This window comes from Choristoneura fumiferana, chromosome Z, assembly GCF_025370935.1.
Source record: "Choristoneura fumiferana chromosome Z, NRCan_CFum_1, whole genome shotgun sequence".
Classification (NCBI taxonomy): domain Eukaryota; kingdom Metazoa; phylum Arthropoda; class Insecta; order Lepidoptera; family Tortricidae; genus Choristoneura; species Choristoneura fumiferana.
This window is the reverse complement of record NC_133472.1, coordinates 13,200,320-13,228,283: the sequence shown is the minus strand read 5'-3', so window position 1 is coordinate 13,228,283 and position 27,964 is coordinate 13,200,320. Positions and strand designations below refer to the sequence as shown.

General features: G+C 35.9%; 2 protein-coding genes across 2 annotated transcripts; one reads left to right on the top strand and one right to left on the bottom strand.

Moving 5' to 3' along the window:
* Positions 1-289: 289 nt before the first annotated feature.
* Positions 290-22,965, bottom strand: LOC141427932 (very-long-chain (3R)-3-hydroxyacyl-CoA dehydratase hpo-8-like). Its single transcript, XM_074087545.1, has 4 exons — positions 22,358-22,965; positions 21,803-21,920; positions 8,009-8,238; positions 290-6,749 (listed from the first exon to the last, which is right to left on the bottom strand). The coding sequence occupies exons 1-4, from the start codon at positions 22,450-22,452 to the stop codon at positions 6,494-6,496; spliced, it is 699 nt and encodes a 232-aa protein (XP_073943646.1). The 5' UTR covers positions 22,453-22,965; the 3' UTR covers positions 290-6,493.
* A 1,101-nt stretch (positions 22,966-24,066) lies between these two features.
* Positions 24,067-27,626, top strand: RpL30 (ribosomal protein L30). Its single transcript, XM_074087533.1, has 4 exons — positions 24,067-24,131; positions 24,218-24,262; positions 24,509-24,654; positions 27,425-27,626. The coding sequence occupies exons 2-4, from the start codon at positions 24,242-24,244 to the stop codon at positions 27,597-27,599; spliced, it is 342 nt and encodes a 113-aa protein (XP_073943634.1). The 5' UTR covers positions 24,067-24,131; positions 24,218-24,241; the 3' UTR covers positions 27,600-27,626.
* The last annotated feature ends 338 nt before the right edge of the window (positions 27,627-27,964 follow it).

Sequence of the window (27,964 nt, the reverse complement as noted above, 5' to 3'; positions counted from 1 at the left end):
AGCCAAGTTCAAGCTAACATAACTGGCGAGCAGCACCAAGCGTTTGTAAGTACGTGCTATTTTACCCGAACAATTTGGAGCCACTTTTGGCCCCCTCATAACTCAAAAACTGTTTCATATACACATGTCAAATTTGGCTCATTTATTGAGACTTATGAGATACATACCTATGTGCTCCAAATTTCATAAACACACCTCAAATAGATATTAACATCCCAAAATCGTCATTTTTATCTCTGACTCACCTATAGGTAGTCAGGGGAACACAAAGGAATAAATCAGAAACAAGTAAATTTTTGTCATTTTATTATAATTTTTAAATTAAATTATTTCTGTACAAAAAGTAATCAAATCGGCTGATATTTTAGCGATTTCTTATTGGTACTACAAGGCGCATGCGTACCTAGCTGGAATAATTGCCCCGTTTTATACTGGAATTTTGTAGGGAGCTCGCGTTCTATGCTTTTTTCGTTCGCTGCAATCAAGGCATATATCATAATATGTGTGTTGTATGTTTTAATGGGATTATGCATATTCGATTGCACATTGAGCTTGACGAGGTTATTCTTTATTTGGTTTCATTAGACAAAAATAGTTATTTGTGTCACAAGGGAGCAAAATGGTGTATTTACGGCGAGGGCGTACATTGAATCCAGAATGTAGCGAAGGATTCTGCAATCTAAAGTAGAATCCTGAGCGTAATGAGGGATTCAAGTGTTAACGCCCAAGATGAAAATAATTTTGCTCCCGAGTGGCTCATACCTACAACTTTTCACACCGAGCATTAAGAAACTTGAAATATTATTAAAGAACAACCAGCATAGAAAATGGCGTGGCTTTACAATTATCAACTTCAAAAAATGGCATTTGCAATTAAACACTTAGAAAAGAAAAACTTTTTGAAGTTGATAATTGTAAAGCCACGCCATTTTTCTATGCTGGTTGTTCTTTAATAATAATAAGATTTTTTTTTCAATTTTTTTTTTGTTCGGTATGAAAAGTTGTATGAATGAGCCACTCGGGAGCAAAATTATTTTCATCTTGGGTGTTAACACTTGAATCCCTCTTTACGCTCAGGATTCTCCTTTAGAATCCTTTGCTACATTCTGGATTCAATGTACCTACGTCCTCCTGATCCCTTGTGACACAAATAACTATTTATTTTTATTAGTGCGCCGTTTCCGGTTAGATACACATACGACCCTGAGAAAACTTTTATTTTCTGTGGGATCTCACTCAAACGCAGGTGTAGGTAAACTATAAATATACCACAAAGCTGACCAATCACAATTCGCCGCCAAATTGATCACTTGACAAATTTATAAAATTATAGTTCTGTCATTAAAGTATAGTATAGTTCTGTCAGCGGTCACATCACAACGTAAGACCAAGGCAGTGCATAGAAATCGCGCGTCGCGAAACTCAACTTTGTGGCGGTACATAACATAAGTAACATAACTATACCTTTGAATAAAAAAATACTAAAAATAAAATATTTACTCAACATAATCATTAGCGAACTAAACTTTAGCCTCTTTTTTACAATATTTATTCGAGAAAAGTTTATAAGCATTAGTATTTTTATTTATAAAACCGGCCAAGAGTGTGTCGGGCACGCTCAAAATAGGGTTTCGTAGCCATTACGAAAAAATCAAGTAATATTTTTCAAAGGATTTCGTATTTTATACGGAATCTTCCAAGTTTAGGTAAACTTAGCCGTTATAGTTTGCCTTGAAAGTTTAATATACTTACTACCATCCTGATTTTTTTTAATTTTTAGCCACCGGTTTAGATTTTAGAGGGGGGAGGGACGCTCGATTTTAATGAAAATTTGCACTTTAAAGTTGAATAATTTCGCAAACAAATCACTGAATCGAAAAATCGACTTAGCAAACCCGTAATGGTTTTAAAAGACCTATCCAACGATACCCCACACTATAGGGTTGGATGAGAAAAAAACAATCACCCCCACTTTACGTTTATGGGAGGTACCATCAGCCAAATATATGGTCTATCACCCTAAAGTTGATAATCGTTTGCATTTCGTAAAACAATAATGCCAATAGACGTGTCTTTCAACTTGAAAGTTCAACTTTAAGCGACATATTCAATCGATAGGAACTTGTTTAAAAATTGATAGACCACTTATTTGGCTGATAGTACCATAAAACATTTTTTTTTTAATTTTTAATTATACCACTTTGTCGGCATAGTTTACTTATATATCTGTGCAAAATTATAGCTTTCTAGCATTGATAGTCCCTGCGCAAAGCCGCGGTCGGACAGACAGACAGACAGACATGGCGAAACTATAAGGGTTCCGTTTTGCCATTTTGGCTCCGGAACCCTAAAAACGGAACATAGCATCATAGTGTTAGTTAGATACAGGCCTATACATTTTCTGATTCCAAATCCTTTCAACCCAATTATATGTATACAAAGGAGAATGAAATGATCTTTTAAAATATATTTCATATTTAAACACATTCATCAAATGAAGGATCATTATGTTCACGGTGTTTTAACCGAACAAATACCTGAAGTCAATGAGACCGAAGCGGATACAAAAGCGAGACCAGACAGTTAATATGAGATTGATTGTGAAAAGGTAGCACAGAATATCTTCGTTCACTTTCTTCGAGTGTACGCGAGTTACAACATGGCATGTACTAAGTCCCACTGTTATGCTTTATGCTTCACCTAGTTCATTCACTCGCTTAGAGAATGTTTGCGGCTGTCTCACATTTTCGGTATAGTGAGTGGGTAAATAAAAGGCTAAATGTACATTTCTTTTTGCTGATACACATTAGCTCGCTCGGTAGACGACATGACTACATGGTATTATTACGAGTTGACGAGCTCACAGTCACACAGTTCAACCGCCGTTCTAAATACGAAGCATACCAATTTAATATTGCAAAATAAGGTCGTAGAACCACGATTACTAGTAGGTCCCTAATTATAAATATTTCTGAAACAGGTATGAACTGACTGGTGGTATCGAATTTTAATACTTTTTGATTGTCGTAAGGAAAGTAGGTAGGTACATAAAAGTTAAAAACACTGGTGGAATGAGAATTGACGACACAGTACTTGCGCTCATTAATATTCTAAAATGAGTAGACCTCGATGTGAACTCGAATGATAAGTATTAATACCTACGCGCGCTAAATCGATTTATTTGCATCAGTGCAACAAAACATTTAATTATAATAAGAAGTATAAATCAATAATATATAATATAAACTTTGGTTGATTTTTGCTCATTTTTTAAGATAAAGCAGTTTTCCAATATAAAAGACTAGATGTTTTGCTGTGAGCGTCTATTTTTTTTATGTTAAGTATATCAGATCAGATGTTGTGTTTATCTAAACTGTTACAAAAAAGAAATTTAATATGAAAACAAAGCAGGGGCTTTGTTGGCCCCGCTATTAGTGATTTTATTTCTCACTTTCTACAAGTGAAAGTCCCTTTCCAACGTACCGTCAAGTACAGTTGCTATGCAAACTTTACGTAACTTCGATATCGAACTAGGCAGCCAAGGAACGAAAGAAAAATATGTGAAAATTATATTAACTGACTACTTACTGATAAAGTTCTCACAGCCCAAGCAACGAAAATAAATGTAAGTAAATATAATTCAGAGATTACCAAATATAGGTAGGAACTTATTAACTCAAGAATGTTTAGCCGTTTCAATCTATTTGCATAAGTAGCACTTTAATTGAAGAATTGTCTAAGAAAATGTGCATTTCATACATTACTCGGGGTGTAAGGAGAACCCAAAATCTCAATCTCAAACCAAATGTCAACCTCACCTGCCCGATCCCTGCTAGCAACTGACGAGGCTCTGGTGACTGACAGATGGCGGAATAACCATCCAAAAGCAACTAGGCAAAATTAAGCAGGCCAGCAACGGGCAGCAGCGTTGCTGGTCCAAGTGGCCTAGTTCAGATCACCAACACGCCTGCCCAGCGTGGTGACGGTAGCGGCCATGGTAACGGTAGGGCGGGGGGTGCGAAGAATCACCGAGCTACGTACGGCTACCAAAACAGACAACTTTACCTTGCTACCTATAACAGACGTACCTACCCTGAGGCATGACAATAGGCTTGCAGAACTCGAAGTGGAATTAGATCACATCAACTGGCATATCTTGGGGTTGTCGGAGGCCCGTAGAGACGGGGAGGTTACGATAACCCTAAGCTCCGGTAACTTCTTGTACAGTCGTGAGGGCGAACAGCAGTCCTAAGGTGGAGTCGGATTCCTGCAGCCATAGCATAAAGCTCTCTGTAACAACTTTGTAGAGATCGGTAGCGTGTCGGCACGGTTTGGAAATGGTTGGAATGGGATGAAGACCACGGGCGGGAAAACGTAGTGTAGGGCGTCCTGAGGCACGGTCCTGTGGTCGCTGGTGGCGGATGGATGTGAGGGGCTGAAGACAGTCTTGTGGCGCGCCATGGAAGAGGCCTATATCCAGCAGTGGACTGCTGTAGGCTGATGATGATACATTACTCAAAATACCCTTGGAATATTACAAGTAATCCATAAAGTTCTTGAAAGTGAAGTGATACCACACCTGTAGCAATATACAGGGTGATCAATCCAAATGGGTCAGTAATAAAGTCAGTAATCAGAAACTATGAGAGATAGCAAAATCTGTTCTTAGGAAACGTGGCTTCGATTTTAGATATAATAAAAATGGCATTATTATTTTTTTACTCTCATGCATAACCGGGAATCGAACCTGGTCAAAATAATAATAATAATATTTTTGTTGTTATTTTTGATTGTGTAGATCATAAGTGAAAGGAAATACATTTTACAACCTTTTACTTAACTTGTAATGTGTGTAAGTATGTAAACAATACAATATTCTGGTAGTGACATCCTGGTGGATCGGCCAGACTCGTCTCCGCAGGACGGGACTCCTCAACGGTTCATACCAAATTTCGAGTCTATTCCACTAACCGTACAGACTATTGTATTGTCACCAGATTTACATAAGAATTCCAAGTTTAAAGTGAATCCGACTACTCGAAGTGCGTAAAATTTACCTGGCAAGATTTGACCCGTATGTACATACATACATACATACAGACATTGCAAGGTAAATAAAAGCTAGTAAAATGTGTTTCTTTTCACTTATAATTCACACAATCAACTATAACAACGAAAAAATTTACTTTGACTTTGATTATGTATGAGAAAGAAAATAAAAAAATACCATTTTCATTAAATCTAAAATCGAAGCCATGGTTTCTAAGAACAGATTTCGCTATCTCTCATAGTTTCTGATTTCTCCCTACTGACCCATTTGGATTGATCACCCTGTATATATATGATTTTTTTCATCACACTTGCTCGTAAACAGTGTCAAAACATGAAGGCTACCTTGATTGCAACCCCCCAAATAAAACCCTCGACCTTAATGTGCTTGTCATGAAACCCGTGGTCGGTAAATGAGTCATTGCGCGTACAAATTTTCCTGTCATGAAGCCCAAGGTCGGTAAATGAGTAAATGTCCGTACTGATACTGCTGCGCAGTCTGCGCATGGTGCAGCAGCAGGACCACACGCACACGCGGCTCAGGCACATGCTGCCAAGAGCGCAGCCTAAGGTATCGCCAATATTTGGAACAATTATATTTTTTCTTTTAGAAATATTAAATTTTACTCGCAAATGTGATGAAAAACATTGTATGTCGCACGGGCGGTACTAGAATTACGAACATCGACTCATTAAAGCCCTCAGTCTTCGACTTCGGGCTTCTAATAGACTCTCGCTCGTAATTCCTTATTTACCGCCCTTAAGACACAATGTACTATAATGTCACGTTATTGTTACAGCTAAAAATAACCAAGTTTATAGATTTAGTACAGTTTCCGACATTTTGTTTTAAAGATCTACGAATAAGAAGATGTCTAACATTATACAAGTGCATCATCATTCTTATTCTTCAAAAATCAGACACTTGTAGATGTTGTGATTATTAAACGGGTTGAGAGTTAGTTTTTTTTTTATTATTATTTAATATGTATTCTATTACGAACTTCGCTTGAGCATTAAAAATATTTATTCGAATAATTTGATCAAATGTCAGAGATTTCAAATCAATTAATAAACTGAGTTTAGTCTTGTCGTGGCGTCACGATCTTGTAGGTATGTAGATTAAAATACCTAATCTAATTTTACCATAGTACTCCAAATGTGTCCATTAGACCATAAATGAGCTAAATTTAAATTTATAATCAGCCATTCCAGTAAATTTCTTTAAAGCAATATAGACATGCAAACATGAAAAACTTTTAAGGGTTAGATACTACTTTTATTAAGGATCCCAAAATATACCCACTAACTCTCGACTCCACCATAATTACATTTAATATCTAACGTGCTATGCTAATAAATAATAATATATTAATATGTAATTACCTAATAGTTATTTGCCCTTGGTATTTTTGCTATGAAAAACTTCTAAGTAAATATTCGATTAACGAGATTTCTTAGGGTCTGCTCCCAACATTTTTCTTCTTTGGCTCATCATATGGCCGAAGAGGACAGGGAATAGGGGGATGTACAGGAACATGTAGAAGATCAGGAAATGGTAGTAGCTGAAGAGGAAGTTGTATGCGTTAGGCATGGAGACGGAGAATAGCTGTTTCTCGGCGACTTCGGGCAAGGCGTGGTACATGCAGAGCAGCTCGCCGGTCACGCCCAGCGGGTATAGCGCCAGGAACGTCGAGTACCTGCAAAACGGCCACACGTCAACACGAGCCAGGGGGGCCAACTACGAAAATTGAAGTTCGTATCGTACCGTCCCTCTCACTCTCTCGCTCTCGTATTAAACGATATATCATATAGGCGTCAGCAGGACGGCAAGATAAAAGTTCCTATCCCAACGAAGTTCCGATCCCAGGCCCTATACTACGAAGTGCAAAATTCGCACATCGTACCTTGCCGTCCTGCTGACGCTAATATCATTTAATACGAGAGTGAAAGGGACGGCACAATACGAACTGCTATTTTCGAATTTCATAGTAGCCCTCCAGACACGACGGCTCAGCGCAGACCGTAGCTCAGCACACTAACTGTTTATGGGCTGTCAACAGCGCCAACGCACTGCGCTCCGGTCTGCGGTTTGAGGTCGGCTATTAGCAAATTTTACAATCACACACATAACCACACAATTTGAATGGTGAATGTACCTATCTCAAGTAACTGGGAAACATAATCTTATCTGGCATCGATCTTTTATTAAACTTCGATAATATCATATGTATCTCTGATGCATTATCGGTGAAACAAGTTCGCGGGCTTGTATTTACATAGTAACACGCTGTGGAATATTTAATACAACGTAGTGGTAACGTACAACGTACTGTTAAGTTTGTTTTATTTCAAGGCGGCCAGATGTACGCGTACGTGTCCCCACATTGTTTGGGCTACATAATGTCAGATCGTTTGAGTCTTCACGTAAAGTGTTTTCGTCTAATCGAGTATAAATAGGTACATATACGGATAAGTTTAGCACACAAGTCTTCAAATGGCCAGTTAGGACTTGGGACCATGACGCTACTCACTTAAAAGCAATTTAAAATGACGCTAAATACGACTACACTCAGCAGCAGCAGGTGACATCGCCGCGACACTACTGGTTTCTATCTATTTCTATGAAGGCGACGACGTTAAGCTAACTATGGAATGTCTTCCACAGAAATAGGAACAAACCAGTAAAGTCGCGGCGACTCGTTGCTTGTTGTTGCTGCGTGTAGTCGGCTACAAATTTGTAGCTTTAAACACTAAACATTAATACATACGTCGTCTTCAACAAAGCAATTAAGAGCACGAGAAATAAATAAATCGTCAAGATTAAAATATTCGCCATTATTATCATATTTTTAAATATAAAGCATACTAATTTTAATGTAATACAGGTCGGTGACCAAGTTTAGTAAACGAGTCTTCTGCGAATTTTCTAATGTAGGTGAATCGATCGCGTGATTACCTAGTGACGAGTAGGAAACGGGGCACAAGTTTGACTAGGTTGAGGGCGTAGTACGCGTAGCGGATGCTCTCGGTGATGGACCAGGCGAGGATGCAGAGCGGCAGGCCGGGGCTGCGCGGCGCGCTCGCCGTCGCCAGCAGGGCTCCGATGACCAGGAACACGCGCGAGTACACCTGCGCCAGCGTCGTGGCCACGCCCGAAGGTACCAGTCCTACTGCCGCGTGCACCACCTAAACAACATAACACAACAATCAATCAGATACCTAATTACATAATATATGTACAACCAATAGGGAGGTTGGAATTGCTATTAAAACCGCTGAATTAAGTAAATCAATAATTATATTGAAGTAATTCATAATAGTGACGTGCCTATTTTGTATTTAGCGTAGGAATCGCGTTTTAACAGCCCATAAAAAATATGGCAATCGGCTAGATTTCTATAAATTGTGTTTTCCTTTTGTAAAACATGTATTTTTCCTTTTGTCAATTAAACAAAAAAATATGGACACATTATTATGGCCGGTTAAAGTTACACTTACATATTCTTTGTACTAAGGAGCGACGTCACGCATAGGCCTCCACTCCAGAACTTTGTCGCACTTAATTTTTGTAATTTTTTGTTTGATTGACAAAAGAAAAAATATGTGTTCAATATTTTCTGATAATATTTATAAGATTATAAAATCGCCTAAGTTGTTTAATTTGTACATTAATGCATTGATCGAGGCACTCAGTGGTACTCATGCGGGATGTTTTATAGACGGAGTAAGCGTAAACAATATCAGCTATGCCGATGACATGGTGCTGCTGGCTCCCTCGGTCAATGCGCTCAATGAATTGCTTGGTATATGTCATAAATACGCTACCTCTCATGGACTACTGTACAACTTGAAAAAGACTGTGTATATGACTTTTACGGCCCCAGGTAGGAAGGCCCCGGATCTATCACTCCCAGTTTTGCTGGACGGGACTTCAGTTACCAGAGTGACTCAGGTTAAATATTTAGGCCATTATTTAACTGATAATTTAAAAGATGATGTAGATGTAGAACGGGAGCGCAGGGTGTTCGCGGTGCGGGCGAATATGCTGGCACGCAGGTTCGCTCGGTGTACGAGTGCAGTTAAGATAACGCTCTTTAAAGCATACTGCACGTCAATGTACTCGGGTGCCCTGTGGGCGAGCTGCACGCAGCGCTCCGTCAGCTCCCTGCGCGTCCAGTATAATAATGCCTTCAGAGCGCTGTTAGCGCTGCCACGGTTCTGCAGTGCGTCCACTATGTTTGCCGAAGCGCGAGTAGATAGCTTTAATGCTATACTACGAAAAAAAAAGGCGTCGCTTCTGACAAGAATACGTGGCAGCACTAACAGCCTCCTGAAGATGATAGCTGTAAGAGATGAGTGCTCTATAATGCAAAATTTAATTAATACCACACTATCACTCGTCCAATATGTATACTAACATAGTTATAAGCAAATTACTAATAATGTATGGATCTTTGTTGTCTGAATAAATGAATTATTATTATTATTATATAAATGAAAATAAAATACAGTAGGAAAGTTATGCGTTTGTCCCGTATGTATGTATGTCTATTCCTATGTCCTTTCGTAACTGACTATTTCTCAAATAGTTGTCCATTTTTCAATTTTTCAGTTGTCCACTTATTTAAAAAAAAATCCTGACGCTATTTCACCACAAAAAATAAGTAATATTGTTTCTAAATATATACAAAACCTTGTGGTAAAAGTGATAAAGTCTTTGTTGTTGGATTCTTTATTGTTGGTAGTTACAAAAAAAATCTCCTCACAAGATTTCGTGACGTTTTCTTGACGTCAAGAAATTTTCGATGTTTTATGCACTTAGCTTGTTTTATGGTCTCGTCCTTAGGGTTAATAATTTCTTGACAAAACTGATTTCTTGTCAATTTCATGACGGGATAACTTTTTGAGAAATACTCAACTACTCCATGGCTGAACCGATTTTGATAAATTATACGTCATTGGATTCGTCTTGATGACGTGAGTGACACTGGGTACATGAAATTCTTGCTAAAACAAAATGGCGGATTTTGGCGCAAAATTCTGAGTTTTCAAAAAAAAAATTCAATCCTATCGAGTAGGCCCTAGTAGTAGGGTATCAAATGAAAGCTTATAATTAGCCCATCCTAAATATATGTGGTTTATAATTGTTTTAATCTACCATTTTCACAGAAATATCAAAGTGTGAAATAAAACAATACATTTAAAAAATCAAAAACTCGACTGCCTTAAAAAACACTAAAAAGAAGAAAACTTGTCTAGTGGGCTAGTACTCTGTTAAGTAGCTAACTTAAAGTTCAACAGTCGGGACCCAATCAAATCGAGACCAGCTCAAAAAATCCTAGTACCTAATGGGTCCCGACTCCCGACTGTTGAACTTTAAGTTAGTTACTTAACAGAGTTCTAGCCCACTAGACTTGTTTTCTTCTTTTTAGTATTTGTAAAGGCAGTCGGGTTTTTTGTTTTTCTAATTACCTACTCAGGAATCTACCGAGAACTCAAAGTAGGAACCTACCCCAAATTAAACAAAACTAATTTAAAAAAAACTTCAATACATTATTCGCTAGCATAATTAGCCGACCTAGGAACACTCATATTGTATCATGTAAAAAACTCATCTTGTATGCAATTAATAGATATGCTATGTACAGTTAACTATAAAGAGATGTATCCATGTTAATCTTACAAAATGATGTAACTTTTCGCATGCCATAATTAATTACCCTTGGTCGGTGACATTTCTAGTAGCAACAAAACCTTACATTATCATCGACTCGTTTTAAATGCAAAAATTATGTATCCCGCTACGCTTCCTACGAATGTACACTAACAAGCCTCTTTTACTATGCACCGATATATTATGACAAATATAAGCAAACGTTCAATGTTCCAAAAAAATTTAACCAATATTTTTAAATTCCGAACAGGCCCTAGTGCAAAATTCAAACTTTGTATCTTGCCGTCCTGTTGACGCTAATACGAGAGAGACGGTACGATACGAACTTAGATTTTCGAATTTCGTAGTAGCCCCCCTGAATCCAAGCAAGGCGATTCGAAGTTCAAACACTACATTTTTAGAGTTCCGGAGCCAAAATGGCAAAAACGGAACCCTTATAGTTCATCAACTCCGTCTGTATGTCCGTCCGTATGTCACAGGCATTTTACTCGAAAACTACAAGATGTATATCAATGAAATTTGGAGTACAGATGTCTTGTCAAAGCCGCTATTTAGTTTTGTAGTTAAATTACAAAAATAAATATTTATAGGGGGGGCACTCCATACACGTAACAGAAATTGAAAAAAAAAAATTACCTCGCATCAACGTGTGGCACATAGTTCGACAGCTCTTTTGAAAAGATAGTTAGGTTTCTCAAAAACTTTTTTGATTAAGTGAAGATTTCCGGAAATAATTGCTCCAAAAGTAGCAAAAATTGTGTCCCCCGCCCTCTCTATATTACATATTAGTAATCTGTGCCTCTATCTTGTAAACCCTTTGCCCAAAAAATATGCAAAAAATATGGAAGATAACGTTTAATAAATACTTTCAATGAAAAAATTGGTTTCAACATGATCGGATATGCCGTTTTTGAGTTATTGCGCTTCTCAACAAAAGGACGTAAGTGCCGTGAAGATACACTCTTTTTCTGGTAATAGATTTTAAGACTGTAGTAAGTGTTTTAATTGTGTTATAACGCACATAATACTACTTGATTTTTTCTTAATGGCTACGGAACCCTATCTTGGGCGTGTCCGACACGCTCTTGGCCGGTTTTTTTCTTCATTATCTACTAGTGTAAACCATTAGACCCAGCAGATGAATTGAACTTCCGGGATTTTACTTAATTCCCACGGGAATTCCTAAAAAATATTGTAGATTTTATTAACGTTTCAAAAAAATCTGTTAAATTTCATGGCTCTGAACCTACCAGTTGAGATTTCGAGATTTTATCGTGATCTCTTGGGAATATTTCGATTAAAAGTAGCCTAGGTATTATTCCAATCACCAGCTGTCGCAAATTTTAGCTAAATCCGTCCAGCCGTTTTAGCGTGAAGGAGTAACAAACTATACACACACATATTTATAAATTCACAAATTTTCGTATTTATTATAATAGTAGTATCTCACGGCAGTTAATAAAATAAGTGTCGCTAAACTTACAAAAAAACTGACGCTTCACAAAAATAGTAGGTACGCACTTGTCATTACATACATCTGTCTAACTCAGGTAATTGGATAAATAATAAAGATTGGTTTTTTGAACTTTTTTGGAATCTTAATTTGATTGCTTAATAACGATATCTCTTGTCCGGGTGAGCGGTTAGTTCCAATGGAATGCCGAAAGTTTCTCGATGAGGGCTACGGTATAGATATTGCTAGCGTCACTGCTTAAGTGGCTAAATAAGAAACAAACAAACTGAGATATGTGGTGCATAGGGGAAATTCGTGTCTGTACCGTTGACCAGCAATGGTGTAGCGGTATTGCACGCGGTACGGAATACCGAGGACCTGGGTTCGATTCCCAGTGCTGGTCTTATTTTTCTGGTTTTTCTGTGCATCTATATTTCAGTTTGTATTTTAAATTTTGGATAAATAATATTTCTTTAGCGTGCTGTGTTGGTTACATTTCTTTGGAACATTGAACGATTAAAAGAGGCTTGTAAGTGTACATTCGGAGGAAGCGTTGCAAACGATTCGATGATAATGTAAGTTGAGGTTTTGTTGTTACTGGAAATGTCACCGACCAACGGTAATTAATTATGGCATATGAAAAGTTACATCATTTTGTAAGATTAACATGAATACATCTCTTTGTAGTTGACTGTACATAGCAATAAACTTGACATATGCTCTAAAGTAGGTAGAGGGCAAGCACTTCACCTTTTATTCGGCGATGACTTAACAAAAATATTAACGAACAGTACCTATCAATCCTTACCTAACTTTCACAAACAAAAATACATTTTATTTCTGTTCCTATTTGAATACAATGGAACTGTTGGTGTTGACGTGAACTTGGTACATTACCTATTTATAATTTTAACATATTAATTAACCACCGAGCTTGCTTAAATATATAATTCTTACCGACGAATACCTACAGACTTTTTTATTTGTTAACGCGTACTAAATACAACTTGGTAAAAAGAAATGATACTTTTTAGAAAAGTAACGAAATTACTCAAAAATGCCAATTGATATAATCTAATCATCAATTAATGACAAAGTTTCATATTATAAAAGTGAAGTACACTATGAGGCAGGCAAGGTGTTCACAAATACCTAAACACACTAATTATTTAACTATGACTTAACTGCTAATGAATTTAAAATAAGGGTGTCCATACGTATTGAAATGTCGACAATAACACAGGTTCAACTTTTTGTTTAGGTACCTACTCTAGAGCATTCAAGAGACTCAGTCTAGTTTAGATCTGCAAAAAATAACGTGCAACTTGCATTACATTGCGGCGCTCGATTGACCTCTGAATACTCGTAAAGTTTACGGCCTTGGAATGTATTGCAACTTGCACGATTTTGCTAGCAAGTCTAAATAAAGTCTTCTAATGCCAAAAACCAGAATTCACTTATATATCTAGTTGAGCCTTAGCCACTCCGATACTGCTACATCTGATGGCGACTGTCCGGCGGTAAAATAAACATCAGAAGTGCGTGCGTCAGAGCATCGTAGCGCTTGTAAGGTAAGATCCGGGTTTAACTTAAGTGTACCCTCCGTATTTAGTCAGCAAGACTTGCGGGCATTGTGAGCGACGAATCACTTCCAATATTAAGCAAGCCACGTGGGCCGCTTACGGAAACGAGCGATTGATATTACCATGCTCGCACCTATTTTTACACGCTCTCCATTTCTATGTTACATCTTGGATAACATGGTAAAAATTGAAACTCTTATAGCTCCCCCGCGTCCGTCTGACCGCAGTTTAACTCAGACTGTTAGTACTAGAAACAATGATATATTAATTACGCCAACTTTTATTTATACCAATTAGTCATACGTGTAAATAAAATAGAGAGGATTTTTTTCTGGTCTATCCCATAGTTAAGGGCGTTGTTGGTTTGATTTATGGATATGTTTGCAAACTCGACAGGCCAGTCAGTGTAAACAATCAAGGAAGTAATAAATAATCCTTTTGGCCTAAGACTAAGAGCTCGCTACGGAAATGTGTTTGCAATTTATAGAACTACGAAACCCCTATATAGTGCTTTCATTCTAGCATGGTGCGGGTGACACTTGATGCACGTTTCGTTTTACTCAAAAAAAGTTGCTGCGGTCTAAATAAATGGAAGTATATTTCAGTTGTAGCCTGAATATGACTGGCGTAAAATATTTAAACATAAAGAACTATGTTATATAAAAGAAATTTAAGCTATCAGATTTTTATAATCAATTAATTAAATTCAAAGCACAATTAAATGAAAAAACGCATGCAATAATATGCATGTAACGTAACACCAGACTCTCGTTTAGTGATGGGACCGAATGGATCTTGAGTTATATCGGTACTTATTAATTGGTAAGTAACAAATATTCTTGCAAACTCCGTTTAGTCATATTTAAGTGGCAAATAATATTCCAACCTAGAATTTCACTAATATTCTCATAAAAATTAGCGCAACAATCGGATTAATGATGACATTAATTATGATTAAGATTTTAAATTATTAATTTTATCGACTCAAGTTTCGACACTTTGACTCTCTAGTCTTGTGATATTGACAGCTGTCACCCGCACCATGCTACAATGAAAGTACTGTAAGTATATAATGGCGTTGCGAAGTAAACATGTCAAAGTCATCACATCAAAGTGGCGTTAGTGTCGCGTCATCACGTGTCACAGGTTTGCATTTCGTTCTCTATTGTGACCTCTTAAGGGCTCCACACACGGTACGATTCGTCGATTTTCATCAGATCGATCGTACAGACGAATCGTACCGTATATGGGGCTCTTTAGGTCTAATTTCTTTGATTATGAGACAGAAACATCATAGTACGTAGGTTAGCTGTGAAAGTACGTTTGTGATAATATTAAGGCTGGTAATATACGTCAGATTTTTCGATAAGTACGACAGTCTTTACACTGGCAAAAAAAATTTTTCAAACATATTATTATGAGTACATTTTACCCGAGCGAAACCGGGTTTTCATCTAGTATCTATATAAATCTGTACGTGTGTATAGTCCGCGCGGCGGTTTAAGATGGCTCGGGAAAAGTAGAAGGGGCATGCGCAGTAGACATTTCTTCGGTCTATTTGGCGCAGGCAGAGGAGTGAAGGGCGGGTGCGCGACGACGCTGACACGTTATTGGTTGATCTGTCGCTCTCCACCGCCCGCGCTCCTTTATGCGTCTCGTGTTCCCTTACGTACTGTCGCGCACAGATTGTTTAATTAATTCTATTTTCATTACGTCGTAGTGGAAAAAATTACGAAAAATAAAGTTTTAACCAGGCAAGCCAGCAAAATACTTTAATACGTGAACTGTTGTTATTTAAAAAAGGAAACAACTGAAATTGTGGGTTTATTAAAGGTTATCATTAGAGGAAAATTTGGCAACACCTATTCAACATTTACACCTGATTGGAAAAAACCTTTAATATCGCAAGATCATGTAATGGAAGGAATATCAACACTGCCGGATGGGTAATGTTTTCCCTCGTATTAAATTAAATGTTATTATTACATTATCTTATTAAATTACACTTCCCTAGTTACTTATGTTCTTTATTTTTTTTTGATATATTAGTTTGTTAAAATATTTTGTGCGTGATTGTACCCATACGCCATAAGTAATTAAATACCAACCACAAGGAACATGTTGCAATGTTATAATGATTATCATGGAACAAAGTCCTTTCCGTGAATATGCCAAGTACAGTACAAGACAGGTACTCGTACATTGCAAGCAAGTTGCAGCGACCGGAGCCGACAGTCGTGAGCGAGTGCTCATTCGCATATATCATTAAACCTCCACTAATTATAATGCGCCGGGTTGACATTTCCTTAAGAGGCGACCAACGCCACTCACTGCTATTTTTAAAGAGACGTGGTATAAAATTGGTGTATTTCGTGGCAATAAAAAAAATATTACGATAATCTTGATCGTATTCCTGAGTTAGTCGTTGCTTTCAAAACACGATTAAACTAATTTGGCTCAATAGATTTTATTGCCAGTGAGCTCTTACTTTGATTTAGAAACCAAAAATACTCCGTTATAAAGACACTATAATCAAATTACTAAGTCTGATTTACAAACAAAACGTAATAATAATATCTGTTGTGTTATTTCTTAAATCTAAATCGTAATTTCTTTGCATTTATTTTATTTCCAAATTTTTGATGAGCAAAGACTTACGCCACGCCGACGACATATTGCTTCTCTGTCACTTCAACGCAAAGAAACAGTGAGCGCTTAGGTGCTCTGCCTGTTTGACCTGCGTCGCTTTTCTCCAATAATTCATTTACGAAAAAAAACTTTTACATTTACACTTCTTTCATAACACTCAATCTATGAGTAAGGAAATTATTATTAAATTACGTTATCACTGTATTTTGGGTATTTAAGGTGTTTTAGGATAGTCAACACCGAGAAATAAATTAAATAACGCACAAAAAAACAAGAAGCACTCAAACTCGTACAATGGCAGACAACATGCCAGAAGATGTCAGAAGTTGTAAAGTAAGTGTGTTGTTTATTACAAGAATTACGTAAGTACAGAAAAATTGGTTAGTAGTCTAAATAGTTTTATTGGCTCCATATTTTGTCTATTACTTATAAACTGATAACTACCATAGTAGGAATATAGGACATGTGTTCAAACTTAATACGTGTCATAATACGAGTATATAGCCTACCCAACGAAGACCAAAAACTGCCTCTCCGGGGAAAAACTCGTGTATAAGTTAATTTTGGCATAGTTGTAGGGGATGGTGTTTTAGACCACATACTAAAAGTACTGATGGGTGGGGGTAGAGCTAACGGGTGGGGAGGAGTTTGTGTAAAAGTCCCATTTAGTTTTTCGTAAATAACTCGTAAACCACAGCAAAAAATGTTCTAAAACACAAGTAATCTACATAAAATTCTCTACAAAAAAAAATCAAAACATTTTTTTTAAGTATGGCGATGGATGGATGTTTGTTACTCTTTCACGTAGAAACTACTCAACGGATTTGCATGAAATTTGCCATACAGGTAATAAATACCCTGGATTAACATATGTTCTACAGTAAAAAACGCACTGAGGTCTGAACCAGATGATGATACATCTACACTACATAAGCACTATTTTAGTACAGTAAGTACCTACATTATTTTGAGACACCCACTAAATAACATGACTTATATAAAACAAATATTTAATTTATTAATCGTTGGGCAAAGTAACTTATTGATTGAATTTTATAACGGGCAAAGTTATTTAGACAACATTGCCCACATGCGTTATAATAGTAGAAAAAGTTCTCACTTACAGGTTCAAATACTGCACTTTGTGCTTTTTGTATTAGTGTTAATAAAATATCCTTCTTTCTTTCTTTATACGTAATTTCTCCACTCTTGGAACTCCAGTTTTATAAATCTAAAGTACAATTAAAATAGTAAATAATTTATTAATTCAGACAAACTGATTGCATTTAGCCGTTAGGTAACAGTTCATAGTTTTGTTTTTCTAGTAAGCCGTCCCTTTTATCAAATGGGCACAGTTTTTTCTGCGAGTACTCGTATCTCCAAGAATATTTATGTTGAGTATGAATATCCTACTTGTGTCAGTTCTTGACTTTTGTTTTTTTAATGTATTTATTATCAGTATGTAATCAAGCGATTTGTTTCAAATTTTAAAGTTGTTCTTTATATAGATTTACATCGCCACTCAAAAAACTAATAGGTACTAGTTATCATATAAATAAAAAAAAGACCAAATAAAAAGACACATTTCTTTTATTTGGTTTTGAAGTAGTGACACCTCTAACTTTTTTTCTAAGAATTAACCACACATTGACCTACTACTTGCCGAAATATCAAAGTTTTGTAAGGGTACTTCCTATTAAAAAGAAGGAACATACGTGGCCTAGTTCTGTATTCAATCGGTGTTTTTAGTGTCATATACAAACTGTTGTTGTTATAATTTGTTATTGGTTATTAGCGTTTAACTCATAAATATGATAAAATTATTAGAAAACTCAAACATAATATAGAGGTGTTTGTATACATACGACATTGATAGAACACTGCTTGAATACAAATTGCTGATTTTTGACAGGAAGTAACGCCTGGAAAATTTTGATATTTAGGCAAGCAGGCGAGAAAAAATCTAGAAGTTGACACCTCTGTCATGCTGAGGATGCTGGTCTCTTTTTCTGGTTTTTCTGTGCATCTATATTTCAGTTTGTATTTTCCTACCAACTATGGCCTTGTTGTAACAGGATCATAGCGGGTAATATTTGGAATTGGAACTAATAATGACACAAAAGTACATTGTGCATTAAGGGCTGTAAAAAGGGGATTATTAACGAGAGTCTATTAGAAGCCTGATGCCGAAACTGCCCGTGATATGCAAAAATAAAATTATTTTGTATCTAAACACAGAATTTAAAAGTACAGAAGATTCTCTTTTTGATGTTGACGAAAGCCGCCATTTTATATGCCTACGTAATTTTTAACTGACTTCAGAAAAAAGGAGGAGGTTATCAATTCGGTTGTATTTTTTGTTGGTTCTGAATTTTGGGCAAAAAACCGTCAACTTTGCCTTAGGGCCATTTTCTTATAAAATCGATTGCCACGAATGAGTATTTTTTGTTCAATAAAGGGTTTATAACTATTGTACATAAAACATATAAAAATAACAGTTATCAGAGCAAAGTACAATGTTTATTTTGTGTTTATTAAAATTTAAGTTTGTAAACGTAAGTGATTTATAAAATTATAAACGTGGGTAATTTTACTCAATATAATGTCCACCTGTGATTGAAAAAATTGCCCGCCAGGCAATGTTATGTCCTTTGAATGTTTTATCCGACTGTACGAAGCAAATGAGATTTTTGGTTTTCAAATAAAAAATCGATATCTGCAAATGAATCCATATTTTAGTGTATACCTACCTAAATGAGTAAGTATAGGTATTATAAGTTATCTTCAGTTTCTTCACTTACATATTGATAGTAAGTAAGTAAATATATTTTTTTGTTCTATTGTTATGTGATTTTTTACGTTATATGGTAATAGTTTAAAAAAGAAACAATGAAAACTGAATTTTATACAAACGGAAAATCAGTAATTTGGTATACCTAGCGATAAATATTTGAGCCCTGAAATAACCTCTATGTGTGTTAGTGGTACTTAGGTATATTAAATTACTATGGAGGTTGTTTGAATTGTGGTTTCGAACAGCACATAGGTATTTTGTAAAAAAAGGTTTGGTCTGAAATAAGTTACTTACCAAAACAATTTTAATAAAATAAAAATTGTCTTATCCACATTCCCTGTGATAAAATTTGACATTAGCAATTAAATTAATGAAATATACGAGTCGAAAATACCATGTATTAGATTAAGTTAATACTACTTAGATGCTTTAATTTAATTCTGGAAATGTGGCAAATTAAAATATAAAGCGTTAGTTATAGTATGCTTTTTGTGTTAATTAAGCACTGAAAAATGTTGTTAATAATACTTGCGAGTAGGGAAAACGAAATTATTTTTTTATTACTTATAGCTTTTGCCCGCGGCTTCCCCCGCGTGGCCTACATGTAACAACTGGCATTACCTACCTACTTGGATGCCGAATTTGAAGTATTAAATCAGTTACGTAGATAATATCTACGACCTATTCGATACACACTTGCTTCACAATAACTTAAGTATTACTTATTTCAATATTCGTTGGCTACACTAAAACGATCTGGCCACGACAACCGCCAAAACATACAAGAAACATCCAAACACAGAAACATACAAGACTAAGTATGTGTCTGGTCATCGGAACATCTCGAAGTTAGACAGGTTGCAACTCGTATACTATAGTATCTCTATTGTACCGAAAAACACCATTGAACCAGTTCAAAAATTAATTCGCTATGAGCTACGAAACACATATCGGACCAAATCTTCGCGCGGTATGAATATTAAACGGTCCAGTTGTGTGATTAGTGACACTTAGTTATTATTAAAGGAACATTCAATGTATGAACTTCACGTGGTTATTTTTTATATGTATATGGACATAAGGTACAAAATGGCATAAAAAACCACATACTTAGCGACTTTTGCAGGCACAGCGACGATTATGTACATGTTACTGAAAATTTATATCTTCATTTTAAGCGTTGATTGTTCAAAAATGATAAATGCTATGTAAATGAATACATTAGTATATTTAATTGCCGTCATTGGATTATCTATTGAAAAACAAGCGCGAGTTTGACCACATTATATATCGGACGATGAAGCAGTTAGGCAGTTACCATTAAAACATGTTTTTTAGTTTTTAATCTTTATACTATAACTAGCTTTTGCCCGCGGCTTCGCCCGCGTTGAATTCGGTTATCGCGTGCTGTTCCCTCGGGAACTTTGCATTTTTCCGGGATAAAAAGTAGCCTATGTCACTCACTGGCCCATTAACTATCACTATATCAAAAATCACGACGATCCATTGCTCCAATTCGACGTGAAAGACGGACAAACATACAAACACACACACTTTCGCATTTATAATATTGGTATGGATGATTTAATCAGAAAGTTAAATGTTAAAGATGCAGTTGTATCTAGAGAGCGGATTTGAAGTAGCGATTACAAGTTTAATATGGATATGAGTGCGATTGGTAGGTTGGTGGCAGATAGATAGATAAATGTATTTATTAGATATCATGTTGTTTATTGGTCTTACAGTTATATTATTGCTTACCTACTGCAATGCAATCTTATAGATAATTAAATTCAATAAATGTTATTCTTGCAACAAACTATATGTAAAGAAAAATATATTATTCTAATTAACCTGTCCTCTCCCAGAGGCACAAATTTGTGCCCGAATTCCTTTGATCCTGTTATCCTGGGAGATGACAGATTAAAGGAGTTTTATACATCTCTAACATAATAGATCCTATTTATTACGCACCTTTTTGATAAAAATAAATACTTACTTGTACTAGTCTTATCCATATTAAACTTGTTATTGCTACTTCAAATCCGCTCTCTAGTCATATCACTTCATTTTATAAACAAATTACTAGTTATCATAGGTATAGCACAATTGTACCTGTAGAAAGTATTTAACTTTGTTTCCAGTATCAGTCAGGTTAGACCAGAGCAGGTAATAGAGTAGGTAGATCAATTTACAGCAAATTTATCTAATTATCATCATTAATTTTATAATTAACCAATAAAGGATTAATTGCATGCTTGGAGCTTAGGTCAAATCTTTTAACATGTTGACTTCAGTGATTCAATTATTTATACTGACTAGATGTTGCCCCCGACTCTGTCTGCATAGAATTCATTTATTGCTATCCCATGGGAACTATGCAATTTTACACCATAAAAACTATCCCATGTCCTTCCCCAGGACTCAAACTATCTGTACACCAAATTTCATCTAAATTGGTTCAGCAGTTTAGATGTAATGATTTAACAAACAAGCAGACCTTCAAACTTTTGCTTTCATAATATTAGTAAGATTAAAATTCCATAGTAAAAATAATCTAGAATAAAAATGAAGTAATAAATTGATTAAAGTATAACCTCAAGTATTGCTGCATTCTGGAAAATTACGACTGTCCATTTGATCTCTTCCCAATAATTGTCTAGCCTGCCTCGGTTTAGAAAATAACCCAAAGTCTGCAGCAGCAAGTAAGTCCATCTGAAAACCAAACATGTTTTTCATACAATAGCGTAAGTATAGTAAAATTCATTCTTAACATTTGGCCATATTATAGGTATGCTATGGACAATTTACACTGATACAAATATGCCTCCTTTGATTATGTTTTAATTTTTTTGTCACTAAAACAATACCTGAAAGTAATCACTACATACCTATTTAAGCAACTAACTTAGTTATACAAAACTTTGTACATTTCCAATGTTTAAACCCCTGTGAGAAAAGAGAAAACAAACATAGGATAGTTTTTTTTATCACAATAAAATAATTCTCACAAGATAATATACATACAAATACAGAGCAAACAGTTATTCTTTACAATGCATTGCATGTATATATCCAAACAGTGTGTCTAGCTCTTATTAAGTTATATTACCATGATCTTTAATTACTGATTTAATGTATTTTTTACTCACCCGACGGTCTGAATGGTATTGTAAGCTAATAGGTATAATTTGCCGACCGTTGAAGGTCCCCCTTTTTTACTCGTACTTTTATCAGACATGTTCATTAATTACTACGTTTTACTTAATTGAACACAAAAAGATCTGAATGCTTAAAAAACAGTAAGTGGTCAGTCAGCAAAGCCTTCTGTAAAATTAAACTCAGGCTCAGTATTTCACAGAATAATTCTATCAGCGGTTGAACGTTAACAATTAATCCCTGAAGTTTAAAATTTATTACAGTTGTAAATTATCACAAAACACCAGATAAACTTTATGATCTAATAGTGGTGAACCTAGTATTATAAATTTTGCGTTCGGAATTTTTTTAAGTGAAACACAGCCTACTTTGTGTATCAAACACCCGCCCGCCGCACATGCCAGTTCAGGCCGTTTTGACACTTTTGAGTTGACTGAACCTCTCTCTATCTGTCTGTCTGACAGACAAGACACGAACACTTCTTACGTACGGCCAACCGATAGTCTTTTTCAACCTCGACATTGGCGGAATCATCGATAGTATCGATGGAGCTATATTTTTTCTAAAAATTGATTGAAGTCACTTGACTACTATAACATGAAGTAGTACGTCCATGACATGTCCATGGCAAAGAGTATAAGTACCTATGTAGGTCCATGGACTGGACATGACCATAACTATGATGGATATGGTTGTGTTAGTGTTTACAACTTGCATAAATCGGAACGCTTAAAAATTAAAAATCAGTCCAGCAAGCAATAAAAAAACCGGCCAAGTGCGAGTCGGACTCCCTCCCACACGAAGGGTTCCGTACCCTTATCTAAACAACATTAGACATTAGCAAAAAAAAACAAGTTTGTTGTATGGGAGCCCCTTAAATATTTATTTTATTTTAATTTAATTGTTTAAAGTGATTATACAACTAAAATAGTCTGTGAACATTTCTCTACCTATTGTCGTTACTTATTAAAATTTAAAATCAAGCAAAAAAAAATGGCAAAAAAAAAACTCATTTGTTGTGTGGGAACCCCCTTAAATATTTGTTAAATTCTTAAATTCTGTTTTAGTATTTGTTGAAAGTGGCCACAGTTGAAAATTTGAAAAATCTAGTGTCCGTCTAAATAGTAGGTAAGTAAAGAGATCTTTGAGTAGGTTTGCGCATCCGCCACAGACGCGTAAAGGTAAGGAGCTCTAGTTAAGTACTCAAAGAAAGAGATAGAGCCCTGTGACGGACGGACAGGCAAAAACAAATAGACAGCGGAGTCTCAGTAGAAGATTCCGTTGGCACGCTTTGGGTATGAGTATAATGAATCCTAATAAAAATATATTAGGTTCTCACACCAATAACACCAGCGAATGAATTAGTGTTGTTAAATAAAAAGCTTGAATAAAGCCATTTCGTTTCTGTCTCTCATCCATTTTCATTTCATTTCATGATATTTGCGCGCTTTGTGTGCATTTTGCGACCGTTATTTTTTATCTGTTTCTTTTTCATCCATTACACATGGGAGAATTTTGTCTAATGGGATCGTGACTGCTATTTTAACAAAATCAAATAGTTATAAAATAAATAATAAATTTTATATTCTCTTTATCAAAGACAACATTTTTTTATTCAAATTTAAATGCTACCCATAGACATAGAGCAATTGAATGATGTTGTTTTCCTTCGTTGCTTCGCTCTTTCCGTTCCGTACACTGACGTTATCTTTACGAATGAAGTCGTTCTTTCATTCTTTCTTGGGCTGACTGAGCGCTCGTTGAGGCGTACGTTTCTGTCTTTAGTTTTATTTTCAACGTGAAATATTGTGTGCAGTTTTCTAGTAATATTAAATCATTTTTAATTGTTGCAGCGTTCGTTCTACCACATTAGCACAATGGTTGCGGCAAAGAAACAGGTATTTTTAAAACACGTGTTTCAGTCATTAGGGACTTCACTTAGTTATCTCGATTTTTATCTTGTATAACATTATTTAAAGTCCTAAATAAAATCGCGACATGATAGGCTCGCTTATTCTGTAATTTGCGGCGCTGAGATGTCGTATACAATTCTGGGTTTACCACATTGTTTTGAGGTTAGGTTACTTTGTAGGAAATTCTGCTATTGCACATATATTATGCTAATATTGTTTCTTTATTTTCAGAAAAAGACCATCGAGTCTATTAACTCGCGCTTGGCGCTTGTTATGAAGTCTGGCAAATACTGCCTTGGCTACAAGCAGACCCTAAAGACTCTGCGTCAGGGCAAGGCAAAGCTGGTCATCATTGCGAAGAACGCCCCTCCTTTAAGGTGAGACTACTGAGAAGTAGAGTTTCCCAAAAGCTTAATTTAAAGAAGAAAGGGAACTAAGTTGTCTTGATTTTTGACACATAATCAAAGTCGCATTTCACCTATATTTCCTTTGTTGTTGAATTGGGTTATCTGAGGTGGACTGCTGATTTGTGTCCAAAGTTTTGTGACAACCATATGGAGTCTTTCAAAGACAAAGAAGTATGGATTCCCTGATTATGAACACAGCAATTCATTCCACTCTGTTGCACATCAGGCTGCATATTTGATGGGTATTGGTGAGCTCAGCGGGTAGTCAACTGCCTACTAAAATGCAGCCTTAGGAAATTTCATTTTTGTCAATTAGAACTTAATGTTTGGGAATGTTTTCCTGTATTCATTAATTTTCAAGGGAAACCTATGGAGTAGTCTTTGAAGCCTACAACTTGATTTGAACAGGTATGAATTAAAATGTTTTTACATTTTATTTGGCAGTTATAAAACTACCTAGGTGAATACTCTTTACCCAGGTGTAATCTGAAGTTGTCAACTTATTAAATTATTATTCTATAATCAGTCTGCATTATAGTATGCAAGGATACCACTTTACTGAATTGCTAAATCCTCACATATATGAAAGATGCTTTAAAATAAGTGAATATTTCAACAGATAGTCTGTTTAGTTTAACTGATCAATAATTTTGATCAATTAATGATATTAAGAACATTGTCCTTGTAAAGTTTATATATACTGCATATGAATCAGAATTATTTATAAAACAACATAAACATGTTATAAAAAAAAAACTTTTGTAGAGTGCTCAGTTAAACTATCCTGTCTGTTATATAAAATATTCTATAGTAAGGGCAACCTGCCCCGTCTCCGCTCAGGGGCAATTTTATCAAATGCGGTAACTTGCCACATGTAAGGTGTGGGATAATTTTTGTCTTGGCGAATGGAGTTGTGGGCGACATTATAACGTTTTTTTCTTGATTTCCATTAACATCGACAGGTGACCTCAGTTTATTTGATGTGACATAAGAGAGATAAATAAAGTCACATTTTAGGGTTCTGTAGTCAACTATGAACCCTTATAGGTTCGTCATGTCTGTCAGTCTGTGTCTGCAGCTAAGCTCAAAGACAGTGACAGTGATTTTTAAGGTTCCGGAGCCAACAACGCAAAAACGAACCCTTCAACACGTCTGTCTGTCTGTCTGTCCGTCTGTATGTCACAGGCATTTTACTTGAAAACTACAAACAATGCTATTTGGAGTACAATATCTTGTCAAAGCCGCCATTTAGTTTTGTAGTTAAACAACAAAAATAAATATTTATAGGGGGGCACTCTATATAGGTAAAGAAAACGAAAAAAAAAAAATTTTTTCTTTCATCAACTTGTGGCACGTACTTTGACAGTTTTTTTTTTTAAAAGAAAGTAAGGTTTCTCAAAAACTTTTTTGATTATGTGAAGATTTCCGGAAATAATCGCTCCCAAAGTAGCAAAAATTGTGCCCCCCCCCCCCCTCTATCTTGTAAATCGTTTGTTGACAATTGGTTTCAACATGATCGGATATACTATTTTTGTGTTATTGCCCAAAAACTGCGCTTCTCAAAAAAAGGACGTAAGTGCCTTGAAGTTACGCTCTTTTTTTAGTAATAGATTTTAAGACTGTAGTATTTGTTTTAATTGTGTTATAACGCACATAATATTACTTGATTATTTTCGTAATGGCTACGGAACCCTATCTTGGGCATGTCCGACACGCTCTTGGCCGGTTTTTTTTTTCTTTACTAACCCTATAGTGTGGGGTATCGTTGGATAGGTCTTTTAAAACCATTACGGGTTTGCTAAGTCGATTTTTCGATTCAGTGATTTGTTTGCGAAATTATTCAACTTTAAAGTGCAAATTTTCATTAAATTCGTTCCCCCCCCCTCTAAAATCTAAACTTTATTAACAAGGAAAGTTGTAACAGCTAAGATTGCTTGAGAATTATAACCACTTTAGTTATGGACTTACACTTCATACTTTTAAACCTTTACACTGTTTTATTGCGCGTAATTTTTTATCTTTCAATGGTAAAAGTTAGGCTATGGTGTCTTGGAGAAATTAACTTAATTTTTATCCCTCCTGTTCGGAAAGTTTTATTTTCATGGGTAGATAGCCGGGTGGAAAATTGCGTTTTCCCCTCTAGGGTGGAAAGTAATTCTTAATTTTTCGATTAACCACGGAGTCGAAGATAATTGAGTTACGTCAATTTTTTTTACGTTTCGGCATGGCCATCTAGATACACGTCGTGACCAGCTTATATACAACACGCCGAAACAAGAAATTTGATCTTTATTACGTCTCGAACATATTCCATCTCTTTCTTTAGGTAGGTTAAGAAGGAGATGGTTGTCATTCGTGAAATGTGAAAGAAAGAGATGGAATATATTTCTCGTTTCAACCTCCAGTTTTGTATATAAGCTCCTTGGTCGTAACCAACTCGATTTTTTTTCATAGTCTGCCGTGGCAAGTGGCCAGGTCGAAAAGGTACCATTGGAGGTTGGATATACTTAAGTAAATTAAATTTATTATTATTCTAATTTTTTTGTAGTATTTTACTTTCCTCACAGTCGAAAGGAAAAGTAGTGTATAACTCGGGTGAAATTACCCCTTTCCCCTCGAACTGTTAAAAAATAAATAACATGTTAGTGAACCAAATAAAAAAAATAACATGTTAGTGAACCAAGAATGGGTCATATCATAAGATATTACACAAAAAGTGACTTAATTATTTTCTATTCAGGAAATCCGAGATCGAGTACTACGCCTATTTGGCAAAGACCGGAGTCCACCACTACAGTGGCAACAACATCGAGTTAGGCACAGCTTGCGGTAAATACTACAGAGTATGCACCCTTGCCATTACGGACCCTGGTGACTCTGACATCATTACCACGTTACCCGAGGCCACTGCGTAAATTAAAATAAATTTATAAGAAAAAAAAGGATTTTTCACTTGCAATACCCTACATAAGTTGAAATACGTTGATACTGTGGTTAGAAGTTGTTGTACCTCTTTTCGTCATCGCCTGCTGGTGTGACCACGCGACCGCCTAAAAACAGTAACTACATGCACCAACGTATTTTGATTTTACCCAATATAGATCACGCTTTTCTAACATTACTAGTTTAGGGCTTGTACACAAAGCAGATCAGCGCGATGCGAATTCGCAACGCAGAATGCTATTTCGTCCAGCAAGGCTTCTCCCTTCCACGATTCGGGTGACCATAATATTCGCACCTTCGGTAGTACAGTACAAAGGCATAATTGTCTAAAAATCGA

Excerpts from the sequence above, each read along its gene's own strand:
- LOC141427932 (XM_074087545.1), bottom strand. The coding sequence starts at position 22,452 with ATGAACATGTCTGATAAAAGTACGAGTAAAAAAGGGGGACCTTCAACG. Across the intron at positions 8,239-21,802 it reads AGAATGCAGCAATACTTGAG|GTGGTGCACGCGGCAGTAGG; the intron begins GTTATACTTTAA and ends TATGTTGTTTAG. Across the intron at positions 6,750-8,008 it reads CGTTTCCTACTCGTCACTAG|GTACTCGACGTTCCTGGCGC; the intron begins GTAATCACGCGA and ends GCCGTTTTGCAG.
- RpL30 (XM_074087533.1), top strand. The coding sequence starts at position 24,242 with ATGGTTGCGGCAAAGAAACAG. Across the intron at positions 24,263-24,508 it reads TGGTTGCGGCAAAGAAACAG|AAAAAGACCATCGAGTCTAT; the intron begins GTATTTTTAAAA and ends CTTTATTTTCAG. Across the intron at positions 24,655-27,424 it reads AAGAACGCCCCTCCTTTAAG|GAAATCCGAGATCGAGTACT; the intron begins GTGAGACTACTG and ends TTTTCTATTCAG.